Consider the following 25,075-nt stretch of genomic DNA (forward strand, 5'->3'; position numbering starts at 1 on the left):
AAAGCGACCGGGAAACAAGGAATGTTCGATTAGCAATCACCATCAACAAATTTAAATCCTTGAAAAAATGGAATAAAAAAGTCCTCACAAAGAACTTGAAGACCATCATATTTGCTCTCTTATATAACTTGTAAATGTTGATATACATCCTTTCTTTTTGACCTTGACAATATTTAAAAATAACAAAAAAAATTACTAGGTTCATATTCCAAAAGTATACACCTCAATAATAGCATCAAAATAGTCTTAATCACAAAAAAGGTTAATATTGTTGAAAAACAACGCAACTTCCTCGGTCAAAAAGTTTGTGCAGTCTTTCAATCATTTAAGCTCTCCTTAAGGTATTTACGACATTTCCCCTAACCCATATATCCTATTGACCGGAGTTGCAGCATTGGCCCATTATCCTCCCTTCAGTTACAGCTGATAAAGAGTGTCCCAATTCCCAAGACAAGCATTTAGGCTCCGTGTTTGGTTTTTATGTCAGGAAAACACGCTATAACCTAGTGATACTTCCAAACAATGAATAATATTTGCTTTCCATGGAAAATTAACACATTTATAGCCTAAGTTATAGCCAACTACACCGATTTTTCTTCATTATGGAAAAAGGAGAGAAGCCTATATAAACAAAAGTTTCCTCTATAATCACAGGTACTCGGATTTAAAGCAATGGTAGCAAGTAGTTGCAAAATTCCTTAGGGATAAAAAAAGACAGGAAGAAAAGAAAAGGAAAATAAGCCAGTTGTCAACAGTGTGGCTAGAAGAAGGGTTATGGTAGACTATATATAAAGGTGACACAACCATCGCTTACATTTTTCGTATGGGACAGTGTTTAGTAAACGTCAATAAAGCAGATGTAAAAAGTTCGTTTTTAAACACTTGTCTGCCTTCTGGCAAAAAATACAAAATTCCACATTTTCGTAGATAGGAGCTTGAAACTTCTACAATAGGATTCTCTGATACACTGAATCTGATGGTGTGATTTTCGTTAAGATCGTATGACTTTTAGGGGGTGTTCCCCCTATTTTCTAAAATAAGGCAAATTTTCTCAGGCTCGTAACTTTTGATGGGTAAGACTATCTGATGGGTAAGCATTAAAATGCAATTCTTTTGATGTAGCTATTGGTATCAAAACTCCATTTTTTAGAGTTTTGGTTACTATTGAGCCGGGACGCTCCTTACTACAGTTCGTTACCACGAACTGTTTGATCAGGAGTTAAGCAGGGTTGCCCCCTTTATATGGACCATTTTGAAGGACTTTATCTTAAGGAACACAGGAAAGGCAATGGGAGAAAACATAATCAAATAGGGAGGAAAAACTCTCCTGGACTAAGATTATGCTGATGATTTAAGCATTCTAGATGAAAGTTTGAGCAAAATGAATGAACTTTTTTAGGTTTTGCGAGTTCAAGATGCTAGAATAGTTTTGAAAACTAATGTCAAGGATACTAAGTCACTAAGGTTAGGAATAGGTAAAGACGAAAAGCTGACGATGGGAAACAAAAAGGCTGATCATGTGGGCAGCCTCACTTACCTTGGTAGTATTATTAGTAAAGAAGGTGGGAGCAGTGAAGATGTTAAAAGTAGAATAGCCAAGGTTCAGGGTGTTTTTTCACAGTTAAAACAAGTTTGGAAGAATAGGAAGATAAGTTTAAAAAGCAACATTAGAATATTGGAAGGTACAGTGATGACAGTAATCAAATATGGCTCTGAAGCATGGGTGCTCCGAAAAGCGGATGAAGATTTACCAGATGTATCAGAGAAAGTGCCTACGGATTGTTCGGGGTACCCGGCTGGCTGACTGTATTTAAAACAGTAGGCTAAACGAAAAATGTGGTTCAATCCCATTTTCTAGGGCAACAAAAGAAAGGTTGAGATGGCTAGGGCAAGTTCTATGGATGAAGGATGACAGATCGCCGAAGATTGTCCTTTTCGGCCAACCGTCTAGGGCAAAACGGAAAGCAGGTCGTTCTCATCTGGGGTGGGAGGATGTCATAAAGTAAGATTTAAAGGAAATGTAAAATTCCTGTGAGGGTGTAAAGAGGGAGGCTTTGAATAGATTTGGATGGAGGAGCACGGGTAGCCACGTTGTCCTCAGGTGGCTTGGTGCTGCGGTGAGTTCTTAGTAGTAGTAATAGCAGTAGTATCTTAATGCTTGCGTTCTCAAGTTGATTTACATGATTTTTCAAGAAACTACGTTTAGTGATGTATAATTCAGCATCAGTTATTAGAAAAGAGGGATGGTGGGTCATTGTGTAAGCGGAGAGGGAGTACCAGATGTGTGTAAGGGCGCATTTTTAAGGCGAATATTCTCTAACTCCCCATGATCCTTCAAATAACCATAAAAAGGGGTCCGGAGGAGTGCCGTGTGAATTAATCTCTCGTCTCTCTTTACTTAAACTAAACCCGAATAAGTCTGCTGCTGAGCGATATCACTTTCCTTATTGCAGAAAAATGTTTCCGACATTTATTCTAAAGCTTCACTTAAATAAACTGATTAGCTCCATATTTCATAAAATTATCTCCAGGTAATATTCAGCACTTTACTTGTAGGTAACTATAACCGAGTAGGTAACTATACTTTTTGAAGAAATTAGAATTACTAGAAACACAGAAAGCTTAAGGCATATTCACTGAAATTTCACTAATGCCAGAATACAGCCACCACTAATTTGAGCCAACGAGAATTTTTGGGCCCATCAGAAAGTTCTATGAAAAATCTGACTGGCTCAAATTAGCGCTAGTTTACCCTCGGTATTAGTAAAATCTCATTGTGAATTGAGTGTTTAAGCCGAGTAAAAAAAAAGACGTAAAAATAAATAAAACCAAAGCCTTAGACGCAATATGGCTGTAGTTCCATTGACATGGAGAATCCTTAAATAAATAAATACCAATAAAAACATTGACGACTTCAGTATTTCGCTAGATTAAATTTGATCATGTAGATTTTATTTGAGACCAACTTGAGTTTCCACTGTCATCAGTAATGGTTACCAAAATAGTGTATGCTTTAAGTAAATATTATTGACGCAGTCTTAAAATCAAACAGTTCGTGGTAACGAACTGTAGTAAGGAGCGACCCGGCTCAATAGTAAACGAAACTCTAAAAAACGGAATTTTGATGCTAAAAGATACATCAAAAGAATTGGATTTTTATGCTGATTTTAAATATGTAAGTCTCATCAAATTTAGTCTTTGTCACCAAAATTTACGAGCCCGAGAAAATTTTCCTTATTTTGGAAAATAGGGGGAAATACCCCCTAAAAGTCATAGAATTTTAACGAAAATCACACCATTCAGCGTATCAGAGAACCCTGTATCAAAAATTCCAAGCTCCTATCTACAAAAATGTGGAATTTCGCATTTTTTGCCATTTTTTTCCAGGGGTCATCGTATTGACCAAATGGTCCTAGAATGTCGCAAGAGGGCTCATTCTAACGGAAATGAAAAGCTATAGTACCCTTTTTAAGTGACCAAAAAATGGAAGGCACCTAGGCCCCTCCCACGGCTGTTCCCTTTCACCGCCCCGCTCTTTACGCTAAAGTTTTTTTACCGTTTAATAAAGTAGAATTGAGAGAAAGAGTAAAACCTTAGCGTAAAGTGCGGGGCGTTGAGAAGGGAACAGCCCCTTTCATACACGGAGTAATTTCTGTTCGTTTTAAGATTTAATGTCGCTCCTTACTTTCAGTTAAAAAAACTAGTTCTTTTTATTTTAGCATGTAAAAACGAATTTGCCGAACTGTTGAAGTCTGACTCCATTTTGTCACTAATAATTTTTGAAAAGAGAAATTTGACAAAAAATGATTTATTTCAACGAAAAGAACATTTATTTTCTTGTTGAGAAACTAAATATGGCCTAGGTATATTAAATTTGTTTCAAAATAGCGGGTAAATTTCAGGGTCCATAAATATAAACAGTAAACTTAAACATGATTTTTTAGCAGAATCAGTTAAGGGTATTTTAAAATGGAAGAGTCAAAGGAAGAAGTTAAAACATTATTTCAAAACCTCTCCAGCTCCCTGTATTCCTTAACAAGTAATTAAATCCGAATCATCCAGATCAAGAAGTTTACCGACTATTATAAATTTCTGTCAAGAAAAACCTTTCTTCCATCTAATGTTCCAGTTCATGGCTATTGACTTAAAATAGGTAAATATCTTAGAAAAATAACTTAGTTCAAAACATCTTAAATAATTACCCAACAGTGCGACGTTTGTGAATAGTAAAAACTGTTTTCTATTTGAAAGAAAATCAATCTAAACTTTAATATTTGATATCATAGACTGCAATGTACTAAGGCAGATCTGAAAAATGAGTTTACAATTAGGCAAACAGAACTGCATGGAATCGCTAGATGGCAGTATCGTCTTTTTTTGCTTAAGATTAATGGAAATCGGCATTCATATTAGTTTTAATCATATGACGTCCAGTCAATGAATTTTTCCCTTATATAGTTATCTTCTATCTCTCTTGGAACATTATGAGACAAAACGTTATTTTTTCTAAACAATTCTTTAAAATTAAAGAAAAGATTCCTTTCGCGAAATTCCGAGATTGATAATTTCCTATATTGTGAATTTGTGAAATTTAATTTAGCACAAAAGAGACACTTTGTGTGCTTTTTTGGGGGTAGAGGGGCCTATAGCTTCCTTTCTTTTATCCATGTCTTAAAAATATCATAATGCAAAGGGACGCTTTTACCTCCTTTTTGTTCAGCAAACAAAACGGCTTCCTATAGGAATAAGAATTTATAACTCAGTTTTTCTATCTCCCAGTAGAGTACTTTCTCTTAGCTTATCCAAATGTGGATGCAGCAGGAGAGAGAAATTCAGACTACTTGTCTGTCCAAATTTGATTAAATTAGGGTACTAACAAGTCAATGAAAGAAATAGAAACTACCACTTCTTTCATCTCCTATAAGAGATATGTTCTTTGTACTAGAGACGTGTAGATAAATGATCTTGATTTTATATCCTCTTTCTCATGTTTCAAACAAGAAGCTTAATCTTAAAGGGGAAGCTAAAGAGTGCCTAATAAACAAAACTGCGTACTCGATATCTCAGAATTAGCGTCAAAGAATTTTTTCTCAATCGAGGAACCGCTAACAACAATCTAAGATGTGGAGCCCGGGTCAGTAGCGAGCTTTCCTATAGAAAAGAAAATTCAGTGTGGGAGCTGAGGCTTCGAAAATTTCGAAGTCAGAGTTGTGTATTTCACAATTCAACATTTGATTTACTCAAAATCACTTGACTTACTTAAAATGGATCTACTAAAATTCTATAAGTCAGAATCAAAAGCCTAAGATGATTCTGTAAGTCAAGATAAAAAAAAAGTTTATGAGATTTGCAAATAAATGAGGTAAAGACCTAGAATTGTGGCTGTTAAGAAAGAAATATGTGCAGTTAAAACATTTTTACTGCGATTCCACTACAATTTACCCCCAAATTCCCTTCTAATGTGCAAATATATAGCCCAAATTATATATCTTCATTTTTTCCGTTTCTTGATTTTGTCAGCGTTGATTCAATTTACGGGTTGAAACAAGAGTGACGTATCGAAAATTCACGAGAAATACATAATTTAGGCCCATTAGAAGAGGGGGGGGGGTCAAGTGTAGCAGAATTCAGAATTGCAGTCAAGATATGTTAACTACAACTATTCTACATATTAAGAAGTAAGAATTGACTTACACCATAAGTGAAACTGATTTTACTCCTTCCTCCCTATTTCGAAGGAAAAGATTAACCCCAAAGGGGATATAGGTTATGACAAATCGAGTAGACAAGGCTTTATGCTCTAATTCATCGAAAATGAATCCATTCTTTATTGGAAATTTTTTTTATAAGGGTTTTCGCTATGGAGCCGAGAGCGGACAGTAAAATTGTCTTGGTCCTAAATAGTAAAATCCAGTTTATCAGTATTACGAATAATTTTCGTAATACTGATAAATTGGATTTTACTGTCTATAGAAAACTAACACAAAAAATAGATATCTTGATTTTAATTCAAATCACCCCCCACAAGTTAAAAGAGCAGTTGTAACTTCTCTCATTGATCGTGTCCTGAACCTTTGCTCCGATTCACACATTAAAGCAGAAATAAATTTTATCAGAGATATTCTTTTTGGTAACGGATACCACAATCCTTTTGCAATAATACAATTAACCGTAAACTAAAAAGACATTCCTGTAAAATCAAAGACATTCCACAATGTGAGGCTCCTGAAAAGCCCTCAAATATAACCTATCTTCCGTATATCCCAAAAATCGCAATAAAATTAAAAATGCGCCCGTACAAAATAATCTGTATGTAGCTTTCATCAATAATTTTAAATAAGAAATTTCTCAAACTCTGGTAAAAAAAAAACCCATTTATTTGCGAAGGCGGGGCCAATAACATGTTACTGTGGCAATTACTATGTTGGCATAACTCACCAGAACCTAGAAAAACGACTGCACCAGCATAAAGAAGACATAGCAAAGCATTAATTTCTAACACTTCTAATAGCTCCTTTGATCCTGCCTTAGCTAGCCATATTTTTTTTTAACCCCAGCCACACAATACTTTTTGAGAAATCTTCACTCATTAGTAATGATTTGGGGACTCACCAGAATCTAGAAAAACGACTGCACCAGCAAAAAGAAGACATAGCAAAGCATTAATTTCTAACACTTCTAATAGCTCCTTTGATCCTGCCTTAGCTAGCCATATTTTTTTTTAACCCCAGCCACACAATACTTTTTGAGAAATCTTCACTCATTAGTAATGATTTGGGGACTCACCAGAATCTAGAAAAACGACTGCACCAGCATAAAGAAGACATAGCAAAGCATTAATTTCTAACACTTCTAATAGCTCCTTTGATCCTGCCTTAGCTAGCCATATTTTTTTTTAACCCCAGCCACACAATACTTTTCGAGAAATCTTCACTCATTAGTAATGATTTGGGGACTCACCAGAATCTAGAAAAACGACTGCACCAGCATAAAGAAGACATAGCAAAGCATTAATTTCTAACACTTCTAATAGCTCCTTTGATCCTGCCTTAGCTAGCCATATTTTTTTAACCCCAGCCACACAATATTTTTTGAGAAATCTTCACTCATTAGTAATGATTTGGGGACTCACCAGAATCTAGAAAAACGACTGCACCAGCATAAAGAAGACATAGCAAAGCATTAATTTCTAACACTTCTAATAGCTCCTTTGATCCTGCCTTAGCTAGCCATATTTTTTTAACCCCAGCCACACAATACTTTTTGAGAAATCTTCATTCATTAGTAATGATTTGGGGACCAACAGGTCGTTTGGGAATCAATCGAAATTAGACCCAAAATATATTATAATGTTTCCTTAAATAAGGACTTAGGGGAATATTCATTAAATTCTTTATTCTCAAATTTAATTATAATTATCTAACAAAATATTTTACTAAACCAATAGACAATAGTAAGGAACCCGTTACAAAAAGACCTTTAAGCCTAGCTGCCAAAAAAAAAACAAGACTAGCTTTGAAAGTTTGTATTTCATTATTTTATTTTATTTTATTTCGTTTGAATGAATTTTATCATCTCACATTTTATTTATCAGTTCTGATTGAACTTCGTTGAAGTAAGGATGCTAGGGTTTCTAACTAGTTAAGTTTGATTGACACAGCCAGCATTTTTTAGACAAAACTGAAATAAGCCAAAGAATAAACAGGATGGCCAACAGTGTGAAGAACCACAGAGTAGTTTATTGGGTGTGTGGTGGTATATACCACAACCAGTAGTAGCTGCATACGAAGTAGTAGCACCACCAACAATAGTAGCACAGCCACGTAGAGGTTCATTTGGTTTGGTCCGGTGTGGAGCACAACAATAATCAAACGGTACAATACAATATATTAAAAAACGGTTTCTTTACTATCAATTACTCAGTTTCATTTTAAATAGCTTTAAAGGTTGATTAGCATTTACACGACTACATCCTAAATTTGACCGTTTTATTGTTTTCAGCTTGGAAACTAAGGCACTTAAAATTAGCCTCGTGGACATATTGATCGCTTCAAGGAAACCCACAATAGTTCCCCCAAACTTCGAGAAAACTGTAACTATCAATCCTCAGGAGATAGAAAAGTTCTTCTTTTTCTTTTTGATTGTAATCTCAGGCCAAGTTTTAGAAAAGAGAAAAACTGAATAATGTATCCAAAAAAGGAGAAATTATCCTTCTAAGCTATGAGAAAACTATACTATAAAGAAATATTCATGCAGAGCTTAAATTTTGGATAACTTAAATGTTCTAACTTTACTTCTGCTTGAACGATACTGGATAAACAATCCTGGGAAAAACTTACGCGGTTCGGTGAAAACTTTTAAAATGCTTATAGGTAAAGCTTTTCTTACCATTTAACCTAAGTAATATATAAATAAAAACACCACTTTTAAAAAACCTTTTCTACTTGTAGTTATGTCACTGTGTTAATTTGTGTCTTGGAGGGGAGGTAGACGAAGAGGTTATATTGTAATTTGTTTGGTTTTTCCGTTTGCCAGTCATCTTTCCGTTTCTGTTTTTTTTTTCACCTTTGGTTTCTTCAACATCCCCTTCAACACACGCTGAAATTTTAAGCTTAAAAAGTACCATGAACCGTTCCTGAAGCATTTCTGATGCGTCTGCTTGAAAACCTGTGTGGGTATAGTGTGTTTCGAATTAGTTTCATACAGTTTCTGTATATCCAAAATTTTTTGCCTCGATATCCTTAGCTCTAATAGTAGTAGTACAAGTAGTAGTAGCATTAAAATTAATTGGGGGTAATAGCAAATAACATTAATGTAAACTTATTCAAAGTGAAACTTTTTCCCAATAAGATAATTTGTAACCATGCTTTATGCAAATTTTTAATTAGTTAAACATATATTGAATTCCATAATTTCATGCAAAAGACTATTTAGTGCGCTACTTGTAATATTTTTATTACACAGTACGGTGGTCCACCCTTCCTTTTCATTTTCTATTGACCCTAATGATCTGATTAAAAGCCTCCCGTCTTCTCATTAGGTACTTAAAATGATTCTTATATTATTTCTAATTGAGGAGTTTCTAAATGCGTTTGATAAATAATAGTTTGATAAATAATTTCACCAATTCATTGGAAACTTTAAGGAAGATGAGAGATTAAAGTTATTCATTACCATATATGGCCTGAAAAGATAGAAAACTAAATATATCAACGACTCATTTATAAGGTAAATGTAGCTTTTCAAAATACATTTCTTGACTAATTTTTCAACCCATCAAGACCTCTTCGGCCTTTTTTTTCTCTATGCCTACTACTGTACAGGTATTGAAGGTATTTATAAGACAAAGGAATAGCATATAGCTTCAAAATTATTTAACTTCCAAGAAATTTCTCCCTACCTTCTCGTAGTTAAGGAAGACTGAAAACCCCCTTCCCCCCAAAGACAGCATTTCTACTAAAATACTCCCATGGAAACTTGCTCCTGAAAGAACTTTCAGTAACTTTACGCTGACGGGAATCAAAAAGATGTTACTAGTAAGTAGCCAAAAAAATTTTACTTCAACATTCCTTCAGAGATTTTCGTCAAATTTTATAAGAACTTGAGCAGAACTCAGAAATTTTCACCAGAGGAGGGGCAAAACGTTTAAAAAATGGAATAAATACATAACAGCAAGTTGACACGAATTTTGAACCATTCCTTAACCCACAACTAGCCCCCAGGAATGGGTACATGGTCCAAGTAAGAGTATGAGAAGGTATTTTAAAATTTGTCTTCCCGCTTCTTTCCTACTTGTAGCGGTAACAGCAAACGCATGTGTAAAGCATATAACACAAGAGCATAAAACGCATTACAGCAACTTGACATGGATTTTCAAATATGCCTTAAGCTACAAATAACCCCAGGAATGGGTGTATGGTCCAAAAGAGAGCAAGAGAAGGCATTTTCGAATTTGTTTTTCCGCCTTTTTCAGTGCACATATGTGTGTCACATATAAAATAAAAGAATTCCAAGTCTATGAGGAATCACCGTTTTGGAGGGAAAAACTTAGAAATAACTTCTATTGCTCTAAACTGTGCTGTAGATTCTTCCCTGAACGAAAAATATTTCTGCAGCACGGAAACAATTTTTTGGCTAACTTATAAACCACTACTGAGATTTATGAAGGGGGAGGGGAGGGTGTGAAAATTTGAAAACACTTTCCTTGCCACTAATTCATGCATTAGACCCCTCTGTAATAGTTTCATTTATGTAGCGCGACAGTTTCTCTTGTTGGGAAAAAGTTCATGGTTAGGTTAACTCATAGATGTTTTGCATACAACAGCACTGCTGAATCAGCCGTCTCATTACGAAATGCGTAAATAAAATATAAGAGAATGATCGCTATTTCCTGACAACATCTGCTTCCTCGTTTTTTATTCATTTTTTTTATTATTATTAATATCAATTAAGAAAGTCCTTTAGCAACTTTGACATTAAGTGTTCATCATATTGTTAATCCGGACTGGACATTTTGTAAGGTAGGGTTTTTTCTTTACTTAGTTAACAAAACTCCCTTTCTTCAATCCATCAGTGACATTAGGGTAATAGTTTTTTGTGAGAATTGATTTTTTTCTAATGTTTCTTGATCACGCTTTGAAATCGTTTGGATACTAGCAACAATTTCCATACCTATGTTCAGGTACGTGAGCAGGATTTTTTCTTAGTATTATTTTTCTCTTTTAAAACCACATGCCATGACACTAAAAAATGGAATTATTTCTTCAACTTAACATTCTTTTATATTATCATTAAATTAAAATTCTAAGCAGGCAGGTTCAGGGTTTGAACCACTCCCGTAATTTTTGTCCAACTCACAAAAACGTAAGAAAAGTGCATATAAACAAACCTTTGATCTGTTTTTGAACTTTTTTTGCCCCCCCCCCCGAAAAATTCTGAATACGGCTTTGGTTCCACATCTAATAATCTGAGAAGTTGCAATATCTTAAACAAGGGACCATCACGACGACAAGATCACTGCGAAAATAAAACAATTCTAGAATTGAATTCACAACTCTACCATGACCCTCACATCAACATTAAAATAAAATTATCGTAGACTCAATGGCGCGTGACCAAAGTTGCTTTCTCCGTCTCACTTCCTTTCCAACACGCTTTTCTTTCTAAAACAAAAGGAACCTACCAGATCCTCCATCTCATCTTCAGCCTCTTCATCACTCAGATAACCATGCGGAACGAAGAACTCATTATCGACTTCGTAGTCGTCAGCTGGCTCTTGTTCCTCGCCTGAAAAGAGAACCTTGTTTCACCTCATAGAAAATAATTTTCTCTAGCGAATGTAGTAGGGAATTTAATCACTTGCCGGAAAATTAACTTAGGCTGGATATAACGATGGTTTCCATAAATAATTGCGGAAACCAAATTCAACAGAATTACCTTTCCCAATACAGCTTTCGAATTTTTCAAAGTATTCACTTGAGTTAGTGGGAATGAACTTGTGCGCAAACAGAACATCAAACGAGCAAAGCAAACTAGTCGACCATAAGCCAAATTTTAAACATGGCCACTCATAATTTGAATGAAAGTGAATATTTCTCTTGGAGACAGAATATTCCATCATTTTATTAATGAATGCTGTGACTCTGAGCCTGAAACATGTAATTAAGGCTTTCCATTCACTCTGAGTTCCATACTATCGGGTACTATCATATATATTGTGCTCACTTGGAGGAGTTTATTGCAGGTTTTGATGATTGTTGAGGTTTATTTCTGCACGTGGATTTTTTTTTTGTATGGGGGATTTAACTTTAATCTTTTAGATCTTTCAGGTGATAATTTGGATTTCTTTAATTATATGGTTTCGAATGGCCTATACTCTTTAAACTGTGCGCCTACTCGAAATTCTAGTCAATCTGCGACGCTAATTGTTAATGTTTTTATGGGACGTAGTTATTTGAGCCAAAGCTATTCTGACATGATAATCCATCCAGGCTGTGATCATCTCTCAAGGATTGCTCACGTAACTTGTCTGAAAAAAGGACGCATCCCAGCAAAGAAAATACTGACGCATGAGCTGAAAAAGCAGAACTACAAGGAATTGAGTTGAATCGAGTGGGACTCGGCTCTGGATATCCCCAGATATTCTTCACTAGCCTATGATCAATTTATGTCTACCTTTAAACCGATTTATAATAAAACGTGTCTTTTCAAACTGGTAAAAAAAAGAAGGATGACCCTCGGATTCCGTGGATTACGAAAGAAATAATAGACATGATAAACAAAAGGAATCTGCTATATGAGCAATCCCTAGATATTCAGGGTGATGCAGATTTTACGAAGTTTAAGAGAGTTAGAAATAATATGAATAGCATGAGAAGACAGACAAAAAAGAAATATTATGAATACAAGTTTTCAGATCATAAGGGAGATACTAAAGCAACATGGCAAGTCATTCATGAGTTTATTGAAATTCAGAAAAGTAGCCAGTCGCCTTGCATTGATATTAATGGAAATTCTGTGAGTGATCGAAATGTTGTAGCGAATCATTTTGGCCAGTTTTATTCTCATACTAGCTGTTGGGGTGGCGCTTCGCGCCACCCCAACACCTAGTTGGTGGGGCGCTTCGCGCCCCCCCAAGCCCCCCCGCGCGCGTAAGTCGTTACGCGCCATTGTAGTTGTGTCCCTGTGTCCCACCTGTGAATATAGATAGATTTATATATGTGTTTCAAACTACGTAAAAATTGCGAATATACAACATTCTTGGCTTTCCCACTACTGGGAGCTTTCCGTTTCCAATTGCCAGCAATTGATCTGAAAATGTTTGACCAGAGTCATCGTTTTGCAATCGGACACGCATATTTGTAGTTAATTTTAATATTTTTACGTGTGCCCATAAATTAGAATTTTTCAGGCAAGCATTCATTTTGTCTGCAGGAGTTAAACTACGTAAAAATTGCGAATATACAACATTCTTGACTTTCCCATTGTCTGTGCATATACAAAGCCGTATGTACTAATAATGACGTCATATGCAAACGCTCTTTTTACAAACAAACAAACATGCATACACACAACTCGTTTTTATATAGATAGATTCTTCGCTGTCCAATTGTCGCTGCATATAAATAGATTGTCAGGTTTACCGACCCTCGAACATGCAACGTACAATTGTCCATGGGAAAAACAATCAGTATTAAGATCTATACCACATTTTTCTAATGATTGACCTTGAGCTTTGTTAATGGTGATTGCAAATGCTAATCGAATTGGGAATTGCAATCTTTTAAATTGAAAAGGCAGATCCGTTGGAATCATGGGAATGCGAGGAATAAGAACAGCCTCACCCTCAAAAGGCCCTGTCAGGATTGTGGCCTCTATTAGGTTTTCCATTGTTTTTTTTACGGCAAGTCGCGTGCCATTGCAAAGCTTTGGTGGGCTGATGTTTCTTAAAAGTATTATTGGTACGCCTATTTTTAGTTGTAGCACGTGTGGTGGAAACCCTGAAAGATCTATGGAATTTAAACTTCCATATTCTTTCACTTAGCCATTTATTATTTTTATAATTTTTTAGAATATTCGGAAATACTTTTTCAATCAATTCATTTTTGGACGTCACTAAATTACAGAAATCAGCAGGTAGTTGTATACGTCCTGAAATTGAGTCTACTGGGAGCTTTCCGTTTCCAATTGCCAGCAATTGATCTGAAAATGTTTGACCAGAGTCATCGTTTTGCAATCGGACACGCATATTTGTAGTTAATTTTAATATTTTTACGTGTGCCCATAAATTAGAATTTTTCAGGCAAGCATTCATTTCGTCTGCAGGAGTTGATCTAGGTATTATAGGTAATGTTTGCCTGAAATCTCCCGCAAGCAATATTAATGTGCTGCCAAAGGGTTTCGACTTCCCTCTCAAATCTTTCAAGCATTGATCCAGAGCCTCGAGCGATTTTTTGTGTACCATTGTGCACTCATCCCAAATAATAAGTTTGCATTGCTGCAATACTTTACCCATCCCAGATGATTTGGAAATATTGCACGTGGGAGTTTCTGTAGAATGCAAATTCAGAGGCAATTTCAAAGCGGAATGAGCAGTTCTTCCACCAGGCAGCAATGTTGCGGCTATTCCGGACGACGCAATTGCCAACGCTATATCATTTTTTGATCGAATTGATGCCAGAATCAGTTTTATCACAAACGTTTTACCAGTACCTCCTGGCGCATCCAAAAAGAAAATTTCTCCAACGTTGTTATCGACACAATGCATTATCGTATCATAAATGTCTTTTTGTTCCGACGTTAACTTGGAAATGTTATTTTGTACATACGACAATAGATCACTCGTACTGTAACTTTGTTCACGATCCAATTCTACACATGTCGAAACAGCAGCGATACGGTTAGGTGAAGGCATTCCCAAATCCTGAAGAGGTTTGTTTGCCATACGTACGCACAAATCTTCTATAATAACTAAAGTGTAGTTATAAATTTCTGATGTAAAATCAAAAGTCATATCTGACGTCTCTAACTGTTTTCGATGGAGTATATCTTCGGACATTTTTGACTTATATTTTTCCCATAACTCTGTAGGAGCTGATGGAGAGCAAGTTGTTAAAATGATGCCAAACAATGCACGAATTTGACTTGGGGTTGACGTTTCGCACGCGTCATTGATGCAGTTATCCCAGTGTTGGTCATTCTCCAATAAATTCAGAGCTTGGCATGCACTACGGTAAGTGTCATGTATAGTACCGTTTACAGTTCTCAAATACTCAAAGGATGTCGGACCGGGTACATTCACCAAAAGCAGGCGTAGAAAGAAGCATTCATGTTGATTGGGGTGAACGGTGTAGAGTCTTCCTATCGTGGTATCTTTGAAGATGGTAGGTTGGCCGTCGACTGACTGGCTTCACTATGAGATACATATCGCCGAACCTTTGTTTTTTTTAACTAAAATCAGGTGGGCATTGATGACCTTATCCAAGTCAAAATCCCAAACCCAATCATCATCGCTATCATTTTCAGTTTTGATATGTTTTGACTCTCGCTGTCCAGGTGGATCTTCATCTAACTGCGCGGTTTTGCGTTCTTTAGCCTCAAGCCTGTTTCCTTGCTGTTCTTTTGATTCTTCGGCACGCTTTCTTTTCTGACTTTCTCTATCAGCAGCAAGTTTTTTGGCATAGACTCTTTGAGCATCTTCATCAGCTTTTGACATTGTAAGTTCATCAGTCATTTTAAACTTAAACATTAATAGATTTCTACGTGAACATATATGTCTTAAATATCTTTAATGACGTCACCGTCATAGCAAAAATGACGACAATAAAATGATGCCAAACAATGCACGAATTTGACTTGGGGTTGACGTTTCGCACGCTTCATTGATGCAGTTATCCCAGTGTTGGTCATTCTCCAATAAATTCAGAGCTTGGCATGCACTACGGTAAGTGTCATGTATAGTACCGTTTACAGTTCTCAAATACTCAAAGGATGTCGGACCGGGTACATTCACCAAAAGCAGGCGTAGAAAGAAGCATTCATGTTGATTGGGGTGAACGGTGTAGAGAAGAAGCATTCATGTTGATTGGGGTGAACGGTGTAGAGTCTTCCTATCGTGGTATCTTTGAAGATGGTAGGTTGGCCGTCGACTGACTGGCTTCACTATGAAATACATATCGCCGAACCTTTGTTTTTTTTAACTAAAATCTGGTAGGCATTGATGACCTTATCCAAGTCAAAATCCCAAACCCAATCATCATCGCTATCATTTTCAGTTTTGATATGTTTTGATTCTCGCTGTCCAGGTGGATCTTCATCTAACTGCGCGGTTTTGCGTTCTTTAGCCTCAAGCCTGTTTCCTTACTGTTCTTTTGATTCCTCGGCACGCTTTCTTTTCTGACTTTCTCTATCAGCAGCAAGTTTTTTGGCATAGACTCTTTGAGCATCTTCATCGGCTTTTGCCATTGTAAGTTCATCAGTCATTTTAAACTTAAACATTAATAGATTTCTACGTGAACATATATGTCTTAAATATCTTTAATGACGTCACCGTCATAGCAAAAATGACGACAACTAACTTCATGACGTCAGTCGACACAGAAACATGACGTCACCTGACAGACAGACACACAGACAGACAACTTATTTTTATATATATAGATAGATTGGCTAGCAAGTTCAGGAAAGTACAAAGCATGACAAATTTTCTTTAGTGAAGAATTTGTTGACTCTTGTGGTGACAATCTGGAGTTCCAGTTTGAGAAATACACAACCAACTAAGTGATGAAAAAAGTGAAAAGCATAAAATCGAATTTGGCTTGGATTGATAGCGTGGATGTGAGAACTTTTAAGGCTGTAATGATGTATGTATACTCTATATCATCAACTTGTTACTGGAGACAGGGACCTTTCCAGAAGCCTTGAAGCAAGCTAAAGTTATTCCCGTTTATAAAGGGGGTGTCAGGTCAGATTCCGGAAACTGGAGACCAGTTTCGATTCTACCGTTACTCTAAAAAATATTGGAGAAAGTAATTCACCGATGCTTATATGATCATCTCAGGAAATATTGTCTACTAAGTGAGACTCAATCCGAATTTCGGAAAGGTCATTCAACTAGTCATGCTGCCATTCATCTTGTTGATTTTGTAAATAATTGTTTTGAAAAAGGTGAGATCCCCAAACATTTTATTTTATTTTAAGAAAGCATTTGATACGGTTCATTTTAGAGTTTTGCTGCAAAAATTAGAATGTTTATGCATTAAGGGAGTGAGTTTAAAGTAATTTGAAAGCTATTTATATGGACGGTCTATTAAAGCAATGGTTGATGATGTTTCTTCTTCGCTGTATCAGGTGTTTTGTGGTATGCCATACGGGTTAGTCCTTGGTCCACTTCTTTACCTGGTTTATGTAGATAGCATGAGGTTTTACCTTCCAGATTATTGCCTAACGTCATTCACTGATGATACTGCGGTTGCGCTTTCAAGTCGTTGTTTGGATAGTCTTGTGTTGATAGTTAATAGTGTGTTGAGAAGTTTCTATGTTTTTACTAGTTTGAGTTTATTATCAGTAAATGTTGCCGAGACTAATTTTATATTGGATTCTAGGGCATGACAAGCTTCATGATATTGATGGTAGAAATATGTTCGAAAACAAGTTTGTTGTGTAAGTTCAGGAAATCCATTATTTGGGTTTTTATATTGATTGCAATCTATCATGGAAACATCATTGTGATGTTGTTGCAACAAAGGTTGCCCGTGGTCTTGGTGAAATTCAACACTTTAAGAACTTTCTTTTACCTCCAATGGTATTATTGTTATTATACCACACTTCGATCACCCCTATGTTTCATATGGACCCTTGTTATGATCAGGCAATTTTAATATACATTTCAAACGGGTTCAGATCCTTCAGAATAAAGCGAAACGTATTATTGGAGGCTAAGAAGAAGGTGTCACCAACACTTCAACTTGCTTCAACAAATTATAAGTACTTAATAAAGGATAGTTGCGTGACTACCAGTTAGGAATTTTTGCGTATCAATGTTGGAACCCTGCAAGTCCTGAGGTTTTTCGTGTCTATTTTAGTGACACTAGATCACTACACAGTTATGAGACCCGTCATACTGATGATTTTATTGTAACATATAAAGGTGGAACCAGGGCTGTTTTCCCTACTAGATTTTCAGGACCCCATGTATGGAACTCTATTCCAGAGAGCATTCGGGTGGCTGAACACCTCGGATTATTTAAAAGTAATTTGAAAAAACATTTATTAGGAAAAGGTTCGTAGTTTTATTTATTTATTGTTATTACTATAGTTTTTATTATTATCATGATAGAATGGCTGATGAGAGATTGGTTATAGTTTTTATTTTGGTAATGTAGTTTAATTATTTTAATTTAATTGAATTTGTTCTTATTTAATTAGTTTTTTTAATGCGAGTAGCCGCTCCGTCACAAGTGCTTTAATGTATCTTTTTTGGAGTGGTTATTAGTAATTTAGTCGTTATGTTTTTGTTTGGAAATAAAAAAATTGAAAATCCAATTGGAATTGTCAGTTGCAGATGCACAATCAATTGATTCGACAAACGAGCTACTGAGAAAAGTACCAAAGAAGATATAAGACTATTTACTTCAAAGAGCATGGGATACTCATAAGAGAGGAAACATTGGTGCTTTAACATGGGCTCGATTCTAGTGCCCCTTTTAACAAACAAAAGTGGTCGGAGGGCAACTACACGCCCTCTTTTCCGCAAATGGATCCGATCAAAAATTTTGAGATAGCATTTTGCATAGTCCAAAGGCCAAATAACTATACCTTCAAGGTTGACAAATCCCCAATAGCTTGGGGACAAGAGTTGTAAGTTATGCAAGTTGCTTATTGTTAACACATAAGGTTTTTATGGAAGGGGTGGTCGTATAAACTTCGGTGGAGGCACAATCTGATTGAAAATCGAACATTTTAGTTCCGTTTTTCAGAGTCCAAAGGAATTGCAAAATAACCAGCCCCCCAGCATTTCCTTCCAAATGGACACGATCAAAATTTTGAAGTAAGCATTTTGTTCAAAATAGTCCATAGGCAATATAACTATGCTCCAAGGATTAACACCCCCCCCCCCCAGCCCCGTTGGGAGGGGGGTAGTTATCCTAGTTGTCCATTGTTAACATAAAGTGTTTTTGTAGAAGGGGTAGTAGTATAAACGTAGGAGGGAGCTCATTCGATTGGAAATCGAAAGTTGCAGCGCTCTTTCTAAGAGTCGAAAGTGATCGGAGGGTAAATTACCCCCCACGCCCTTTTCCCCAAATACATCCAATTAAAATTTTGGAATAGCCATTTTGTTCAAATTAGTTTGAAGGTCTAATAACTATGCCTCCGGGGTTGACACCCCCCAGCTTCTGGAGCAAGGTCTGTAATCAAAAGGAATGCATACATCCAGCTTATCAAACACCGGATCTGCAACATCTTAAGAACGACTTAGGGTATTAATTTGATTTCATGAAACGTTGAGTGGATGTTAAAAAATGGTTGGAGAACTCCCAGGTCCCCTCTCATGCCCCCTTTAGCTGCTCTCTCTCTCTTGATCGAAAAAAATCGATCAAAATTTAATATATACATCTTGTTCAAAATAGTCCGAAGGTAAAATGATTATGCCTATGGGAATGGCACTACCCTCCAAAACTTTGAAGAGAAAGGCTGAACACAATCAAAACATCTATGTTTATGCGGATTGTCAAAAGAGTGTATCAGCAATATCTAAGGAATGGCTAAGAGTAGTAGGTTCAAAGTTACGGGGTATTTTGAGGGGGATGTCGAAAAGTGATTCAAGGACTACAAGCTTCCCCCTAACACTTTTTAGATGTCCCTCCCCTCAACACTGACCAAAATTTTTAAATTGATTCTGTTCAAAATAGGCATATGTCTTGTAATTATGCCTTAGGGATGCAATGCCAACCTTCCCCACTCCGTAAGCCCTCGTGGCAAGGATAGTAAATTATACAATTTACCCCTGTTAATTGCAGAACTTGTCGTTAGAAAAATGGGAATGTTTGGTTCTGATCGTTTTCAAGAGGTTATATGTATTAAGGCGAAAATGAAAACGAAATTCATTACAAATATTTTATACAACCTTAAAGAATAAAACTAGAAATTGCAGTGAACTGGTTTTGAACTGCTGAGTTTCCAAGAATTAATTAGAATTATACATACACTATACAGTTTATTTTCATTAGTTCTTTCCAGTCGTCTTCATTATTATACTGATTTACTGATATTTTAAACATTAAAAGTCAGTGTTTTGAACATTAAATATAGTTTTTACTCGTTTTAAGATTTATTTAATTGTCTATTTTAGTACCTATAATCTCTATGTTTTCTATGATCTTTTACTTTAATTTCTGTTCATTTCGGATTTAATTTATTCTTCAAAAGTAATTTCCGGTCGTTTGGAGTTGAATTATTATAGGAATTTATATCTGCTGGTGTTAAGTTTAATACGGCTCTTCACTTTTCTTTGAAAAACTTCCTTAGCAAAGTTTGATTTTTAATTAATTCTATTAAAGATCAAAGTTTATTGGGATCTGACATGACATATACTGAAAGAAGGCATATGTTTTTTTAATTTTGAAATGATTTTAAATTAAACAGAGCTAGGATAGTATGCAGAACACTGGCTAGTTGAATAATGACTTATATAAACATACCAATCGTGTTCTTTTGGCACACATGTTTTTTTTTTTTTATCTTGATTCCAATGCAAAGCAACAGTACAAGTAAGAAAAAAAAAATACTTGAAATTAGCAGCTTAAAGTAAAAACCGAACATTAAGGGAAGGTTTCAAAACACTGCAGTTTCAAAACAAACAATCATCCTTATATAACTTGACACTTTTTGGTCATAGCTGCACGAAGAAAGTGACCCACCAATTAAGGTAGATCAACTATCTAGATCAAATTTACTATTGTAACATACATCTTCTTGATAGTAAAACCTTTATTTTTTAAATTGTTTAGGATATCAACAGGTATACAAAAAAGTAAAAAAGAGGAATCTACCTAAGAAGGATAATACACGTACTTCCATCCGTTTCTGGGTTAGATTCTTTAACGCTTGACTCTTGAATGATATTATGAATAAAAGTTTATAATTGAGATCATATAAGCATATTTCTGACTATAAAAATATCTAAAACTCAACTGGATTCTTCAAAACTGTTTTGGAAACGCTTTAGTAAGCTTTCTCCAATAACTTACGCAAATCCAGAAGTAAATCAGATCATCCGAGTATGAATCAATGAAAACAATTGGAATTCCACAAACTATTTTCAAGTGAACTAAATGTCTGTAAGAAAAGTGCCAATGGGTAGTCACATTATGGTTTGAGTAACCTAGAGATTTCTGACTACTCCTTCAATATGTGAGAATGATTTTAACATTTGACTTTTTATGGCACAATGAGTAAAAACAAATATTTTCACAGTTGGGCCAGCTAATTTAGCCCCAAATTATGCTCATTGAAACTAAGTCCTTGCAAGACGAATTGTGGATGCATGACCAAGCAATATACAAAAGGAAAAACACTCCCTTTTCCTTTCTCAGAGACATTATTGCTAGTAAAACAAAGCATACTTTATGCGATGCAAATAAAATTAGTCACGGTCACAAATATGAGAAGTTCTCTCAGGCAAATACGTGAACAAGCTTCATTACATAATCTTAAATGTTGTTAAAGATATAGAGTTGGGGTAACAAAGCTAAAATAAAAACGACATTCAATAGGAATTGTATATAAAGAAGTACTTTTGGCACATATATTTTTCTTTTATGAATGAAAAGGGTCTATTATAGAAATGATATAGGTTCAACCCAGGATTACACCCTCCGCAAAAAGAAAAGAAAAAAAAATACTCGCCTGGTCCTACCCACATAGATATTACATTCAAAAATAAACTGATGCTTGATTGACTTTCCAAAGTTGTCTAATAGCGTATCACTTTTTTAGGCAATTACTTTTCCCCTTGGCGTTTTTACATTGAAAAATTATGCACAGATGAAATTGTATTTTGTTGGACCTTTCATGAATTAAGTAGAAAAGGGAACTTTTCAAATAAATTTTTTTTAATGTAACAATATTAAAAACTAAAACTAGCAGACATAGTTACATAATATGCCTAATTTAAAAGCGAGCTGAATTTATATTGAACGAACAAATTATACTTAAATACAACAGATATTGAAATTGACAACAAAGTCAAACTTAAAGAGTTGGGCAACCAACTCCATGCGACCCTAAGTGTCTATCTTGGGAGTCTGTTTTGGAAAAATAGAATCATACCACTGATTAGTTTTGCAATTTTAAAAGGATTTTTATCACTATTTTCATCATTTTAACTTGTACTTTAAAGATTAGATCATTGAAAGCTAAATAAGATTTAAAACTTCAAACGGTAGATTATTGAAGCAAAGTTCTGAGTCTACAGCAGAGTGAAATTGACAATCATGATTCAGGGAAGAAGGAGGGGGAGCGAAAGTCCAGCTTTTGTTTGCTATGATTTTTGCTTATTTTAAGTATGCCTGTTATGAATGTTTGCTTAAAGCACCTTGGTATTTAACCTGTAAAGCAGATTATAGTAGTTTATTGACAACGGTCCACATTTCTCACAATTCATTGCAATAGCTCGTTCTCCTGTTGCTGTGTTAAGCTATAGCAGATTTTTGGAGGACATAAGCTATAGTATATATATATATATATATATATATATATATATATATATATATATATATATATATATATACGTATCTGGCACAAAACGTCTGCGATGACAGATATTGGTTTCATCATCCAATTATTATAGTTCAGGGTTCGCAAAGGGTACACGCTTTTTGAAAAACTATGTCCAGTTAGGAAATTCGTCAGTAATATTTTTAAATTGCCGTCTATGACAATTTCAGAATGCAATAAAAAATAGTCTGTAATCTGAGTTTAAGAGAGGAGATTTCTAAATGGAACGACAATTAATTCAGGAACAAAAAGAGGAAAAACGTTTACCTTCAGAATCGGATATAGATTCTCCTGGTTCTTCTTCTTCCCACTCGTCGTCACTGTCGACTTCGTAATCGAAATAATGCTAGAATTAGAAAAAATCAAAAAATTCAGTTTACACCAAATGTATACATCAAAAGAATATATGCCGATGAGCACCTTTATCTTATGCCTGGGTAAAATTTTGAAAAAAGAACGAACAAATCAAAATACATAGAAGCTGATATTCGGGTCAAATGCCAATTTATGACTAAAAGATATACCTCCCCCCCCCACCCATCCCGTTTATATACAAAAATCTCAAACGAAATATGTTTTAAATGAAATAAGTTCGATATTAAAGCCAAGCTTGAAGTACTTAAAACTGGTAGCTCAATAGCTATCAAAAGAAAATACATAAAGTACAAATACAGTACAGTACAGTTCAGTTCAGTTCAGTTCAATAAATATAAGTGATTAAAGAAACAAATATATTGCGGATTCAATGTTTTGGCTTAAGACATGGCAAAAAAAAAAACGACTTATTTTATGTCTTGTAACTCAAAGAGTGCAAAATAAAGCTCATTTTTTAAAATACAGAAACGTATGAGTCTTTTTTTTAAGGAGAGTATAGGCATAATTTAAAATCATATCACAGGACCAATGTTTGTCAAGGAACTAAATAAATATAAAAGATGACAATACAGACATAATCGTGCAGTTAAATGACATTTCGGTATAAAATGCATACGAGTTAACCAATTTCCTACCTAGGGTTACGAAATTTTTTTGCCTTAATCCTAGTTGTTCTCCTCTGAAACACCTATGCTAGAGCACATACAAAAGAAAGGTTAATGAATCTTTCAAATTCATTAACAGAAAAATAGTAAAAAGTGCACTGGATTTACAAAACAGTACAGATTAAAAAATCCACTTATCAACGGATAAAAAAGGTTAATCTAAGTCCCAATCTGACTAAAGGTATTTTATCTTCCGGCCTTTCGATTTGCAAAAAAAAACACGGTTTCACCGGCCTTTGTCACCTCCTTTCCTTCGCTGGTGCGTTCAGTCTTTTGGTGCAATTTGCCTTCGAAAGTACAACTTAGGCTATGGCATAACGTCTCCCTTAGGAACAAAGAATTCGTTTCTTAAGTTATAATAACTATTGAAAATCCTGAACAAAGACATTCCTTAATCGCTGTTATTATAACTACAATAAATCGATTTAAACAAAAAACATGTCACAATCTCATCTCGTATGGTAGATGATTGATGGACTAAAACAGAATAGTTGCCAAAGATAAGTGAAATTCCTCAAAATGCTAATGGAAACGCAAGGAACATACACAGAGGACAAATTATGCCGCAGTTTTAACCCATTTCTTCCAATCTATTTTTTTGCGCATTGTCATCTCCTGAGAGAGAATACGTTTTATTAATTTTCCCTTCTAAAGGAGACAGAAAGTACCACCATCTCGCTAATTGGAAGTCCCTGTGGGGTATACTCTTTAGTGATGATCGAGGAAAAATTTAATTAACATTTTTTTTTTTACCGACTGGAAAGAAAGCATAAAGTGGGGTTCGAATCCACGGACCTCAGCTTAAGAGAATAACATTCTACCAACCAAGCTTATTGGCATATTCAAGACAGCTTAGTTTTTTGTCCCAATGAATCTAGACATCTAGAAAGATGAGTAACAAAAAGAAAGTAACGAATATGAATAGATTGAGTTAAACAAACTCGTGCTTAAACAATGTGTTTAGTAGGGAAACATGAGCACACAACAATGTAAAACGCAGCAGCGTTCTCAAGCAGGCTTCCATATATCAATATCTACTATTTCTTATCACGAACTTGCTTGGACATGCAAGCCCAGTGGGTCACAAATGTGGAAATTTGAATACCACCCTTAAACGAGTTCTAAGCTCTTGAACTGTATATTTAAGATAAGATAAGATTTATTCATCACGAAACACATACAATATTACATTTTACTATTCCCCCAAAGGCTCTTTGGCCTGTAAAAAAGGGGGAGAATAAACGAGTCACTTACTGAGAGAAGAAAAAAAAAATAATCACTTATTCACAGAGAGAAGAGCAAAAAGGAGAAGAAAGGAAAATATGAATAAAATAAAAACTATTGAAAACAATACTAAATAGACTAATAGATTGAATAGACTAAATCAATTATGTAGATTAATTGTGGTAAATGAAAAAAACATCTCTAGGTCTATAGAAAATAGTTTCTTAGCCTGAAAAAAATCACCACTGACCCTTTCTTTTAGAAGAAAATAAAATCTTCTTGATCCTTTTCGATCCCGTTTTTACATTCAGATATTCAACATTTAACCATTACAGTGTGAAGAGTATACCTTTATACTTCATCATTCATAGGTCGACGAACGATTTTACCCTCTGAACTTACCCTTAAAAACGTTCAGTTCCATAGAAATGAAATTAAAATACCTTGTTTACCAATCGGGGGTGTAATTTTGTTTCAATTAAATTTCTTGCTACATAATAAAGATATGTCAAAAATATTTTAAGATGGTGAGGAAA

The 25,075-nt window shown here is 35.1% G+C and overlaps 1 protein-coding gene across 1 annotated transcript in view; it reads right to left on the reverse strand.

The window, feature by feature from the left end:
• LOC136026358 (chromatin assembly factor 1 subunit A-B-like) overlaps window positions 1-25,075 on the reverse strand; it is a 165,480-nt gene that overhangs the window by 21,640 nt on the left and 118,765 nt on the right. The window contains exons 9-10 of the mRNA XM_065702888.1: window positions 22,543-22,621; window positions 11,183-11,286 (exon numbers count right to left, since the gene is read on the reverse strand). Of these exons, the coding sequence (XP_065558960.1) occupies window positions 11,183-11,286; window positions 22,543-22,621 (183 nt within the window). The remainder of the gene's footprint in view (window positions 1-11,182; window positions 11,287-22,542; window positions 22,622-25,075) is intronic.

The sequence above is a fragment of the Artemia franciscana genome, chromosome 4 (assembly GCF_032884065.1).
Source record: "Artemia franciscana chromosome 4, ASM3288406v1, whole genome shotgun sequence".
NCBI lineage: Eukaryota > Metazoa > Arthropoda > Branchiopoda > Anostraca > Artemiidae > Artemia > Artemia franciscana.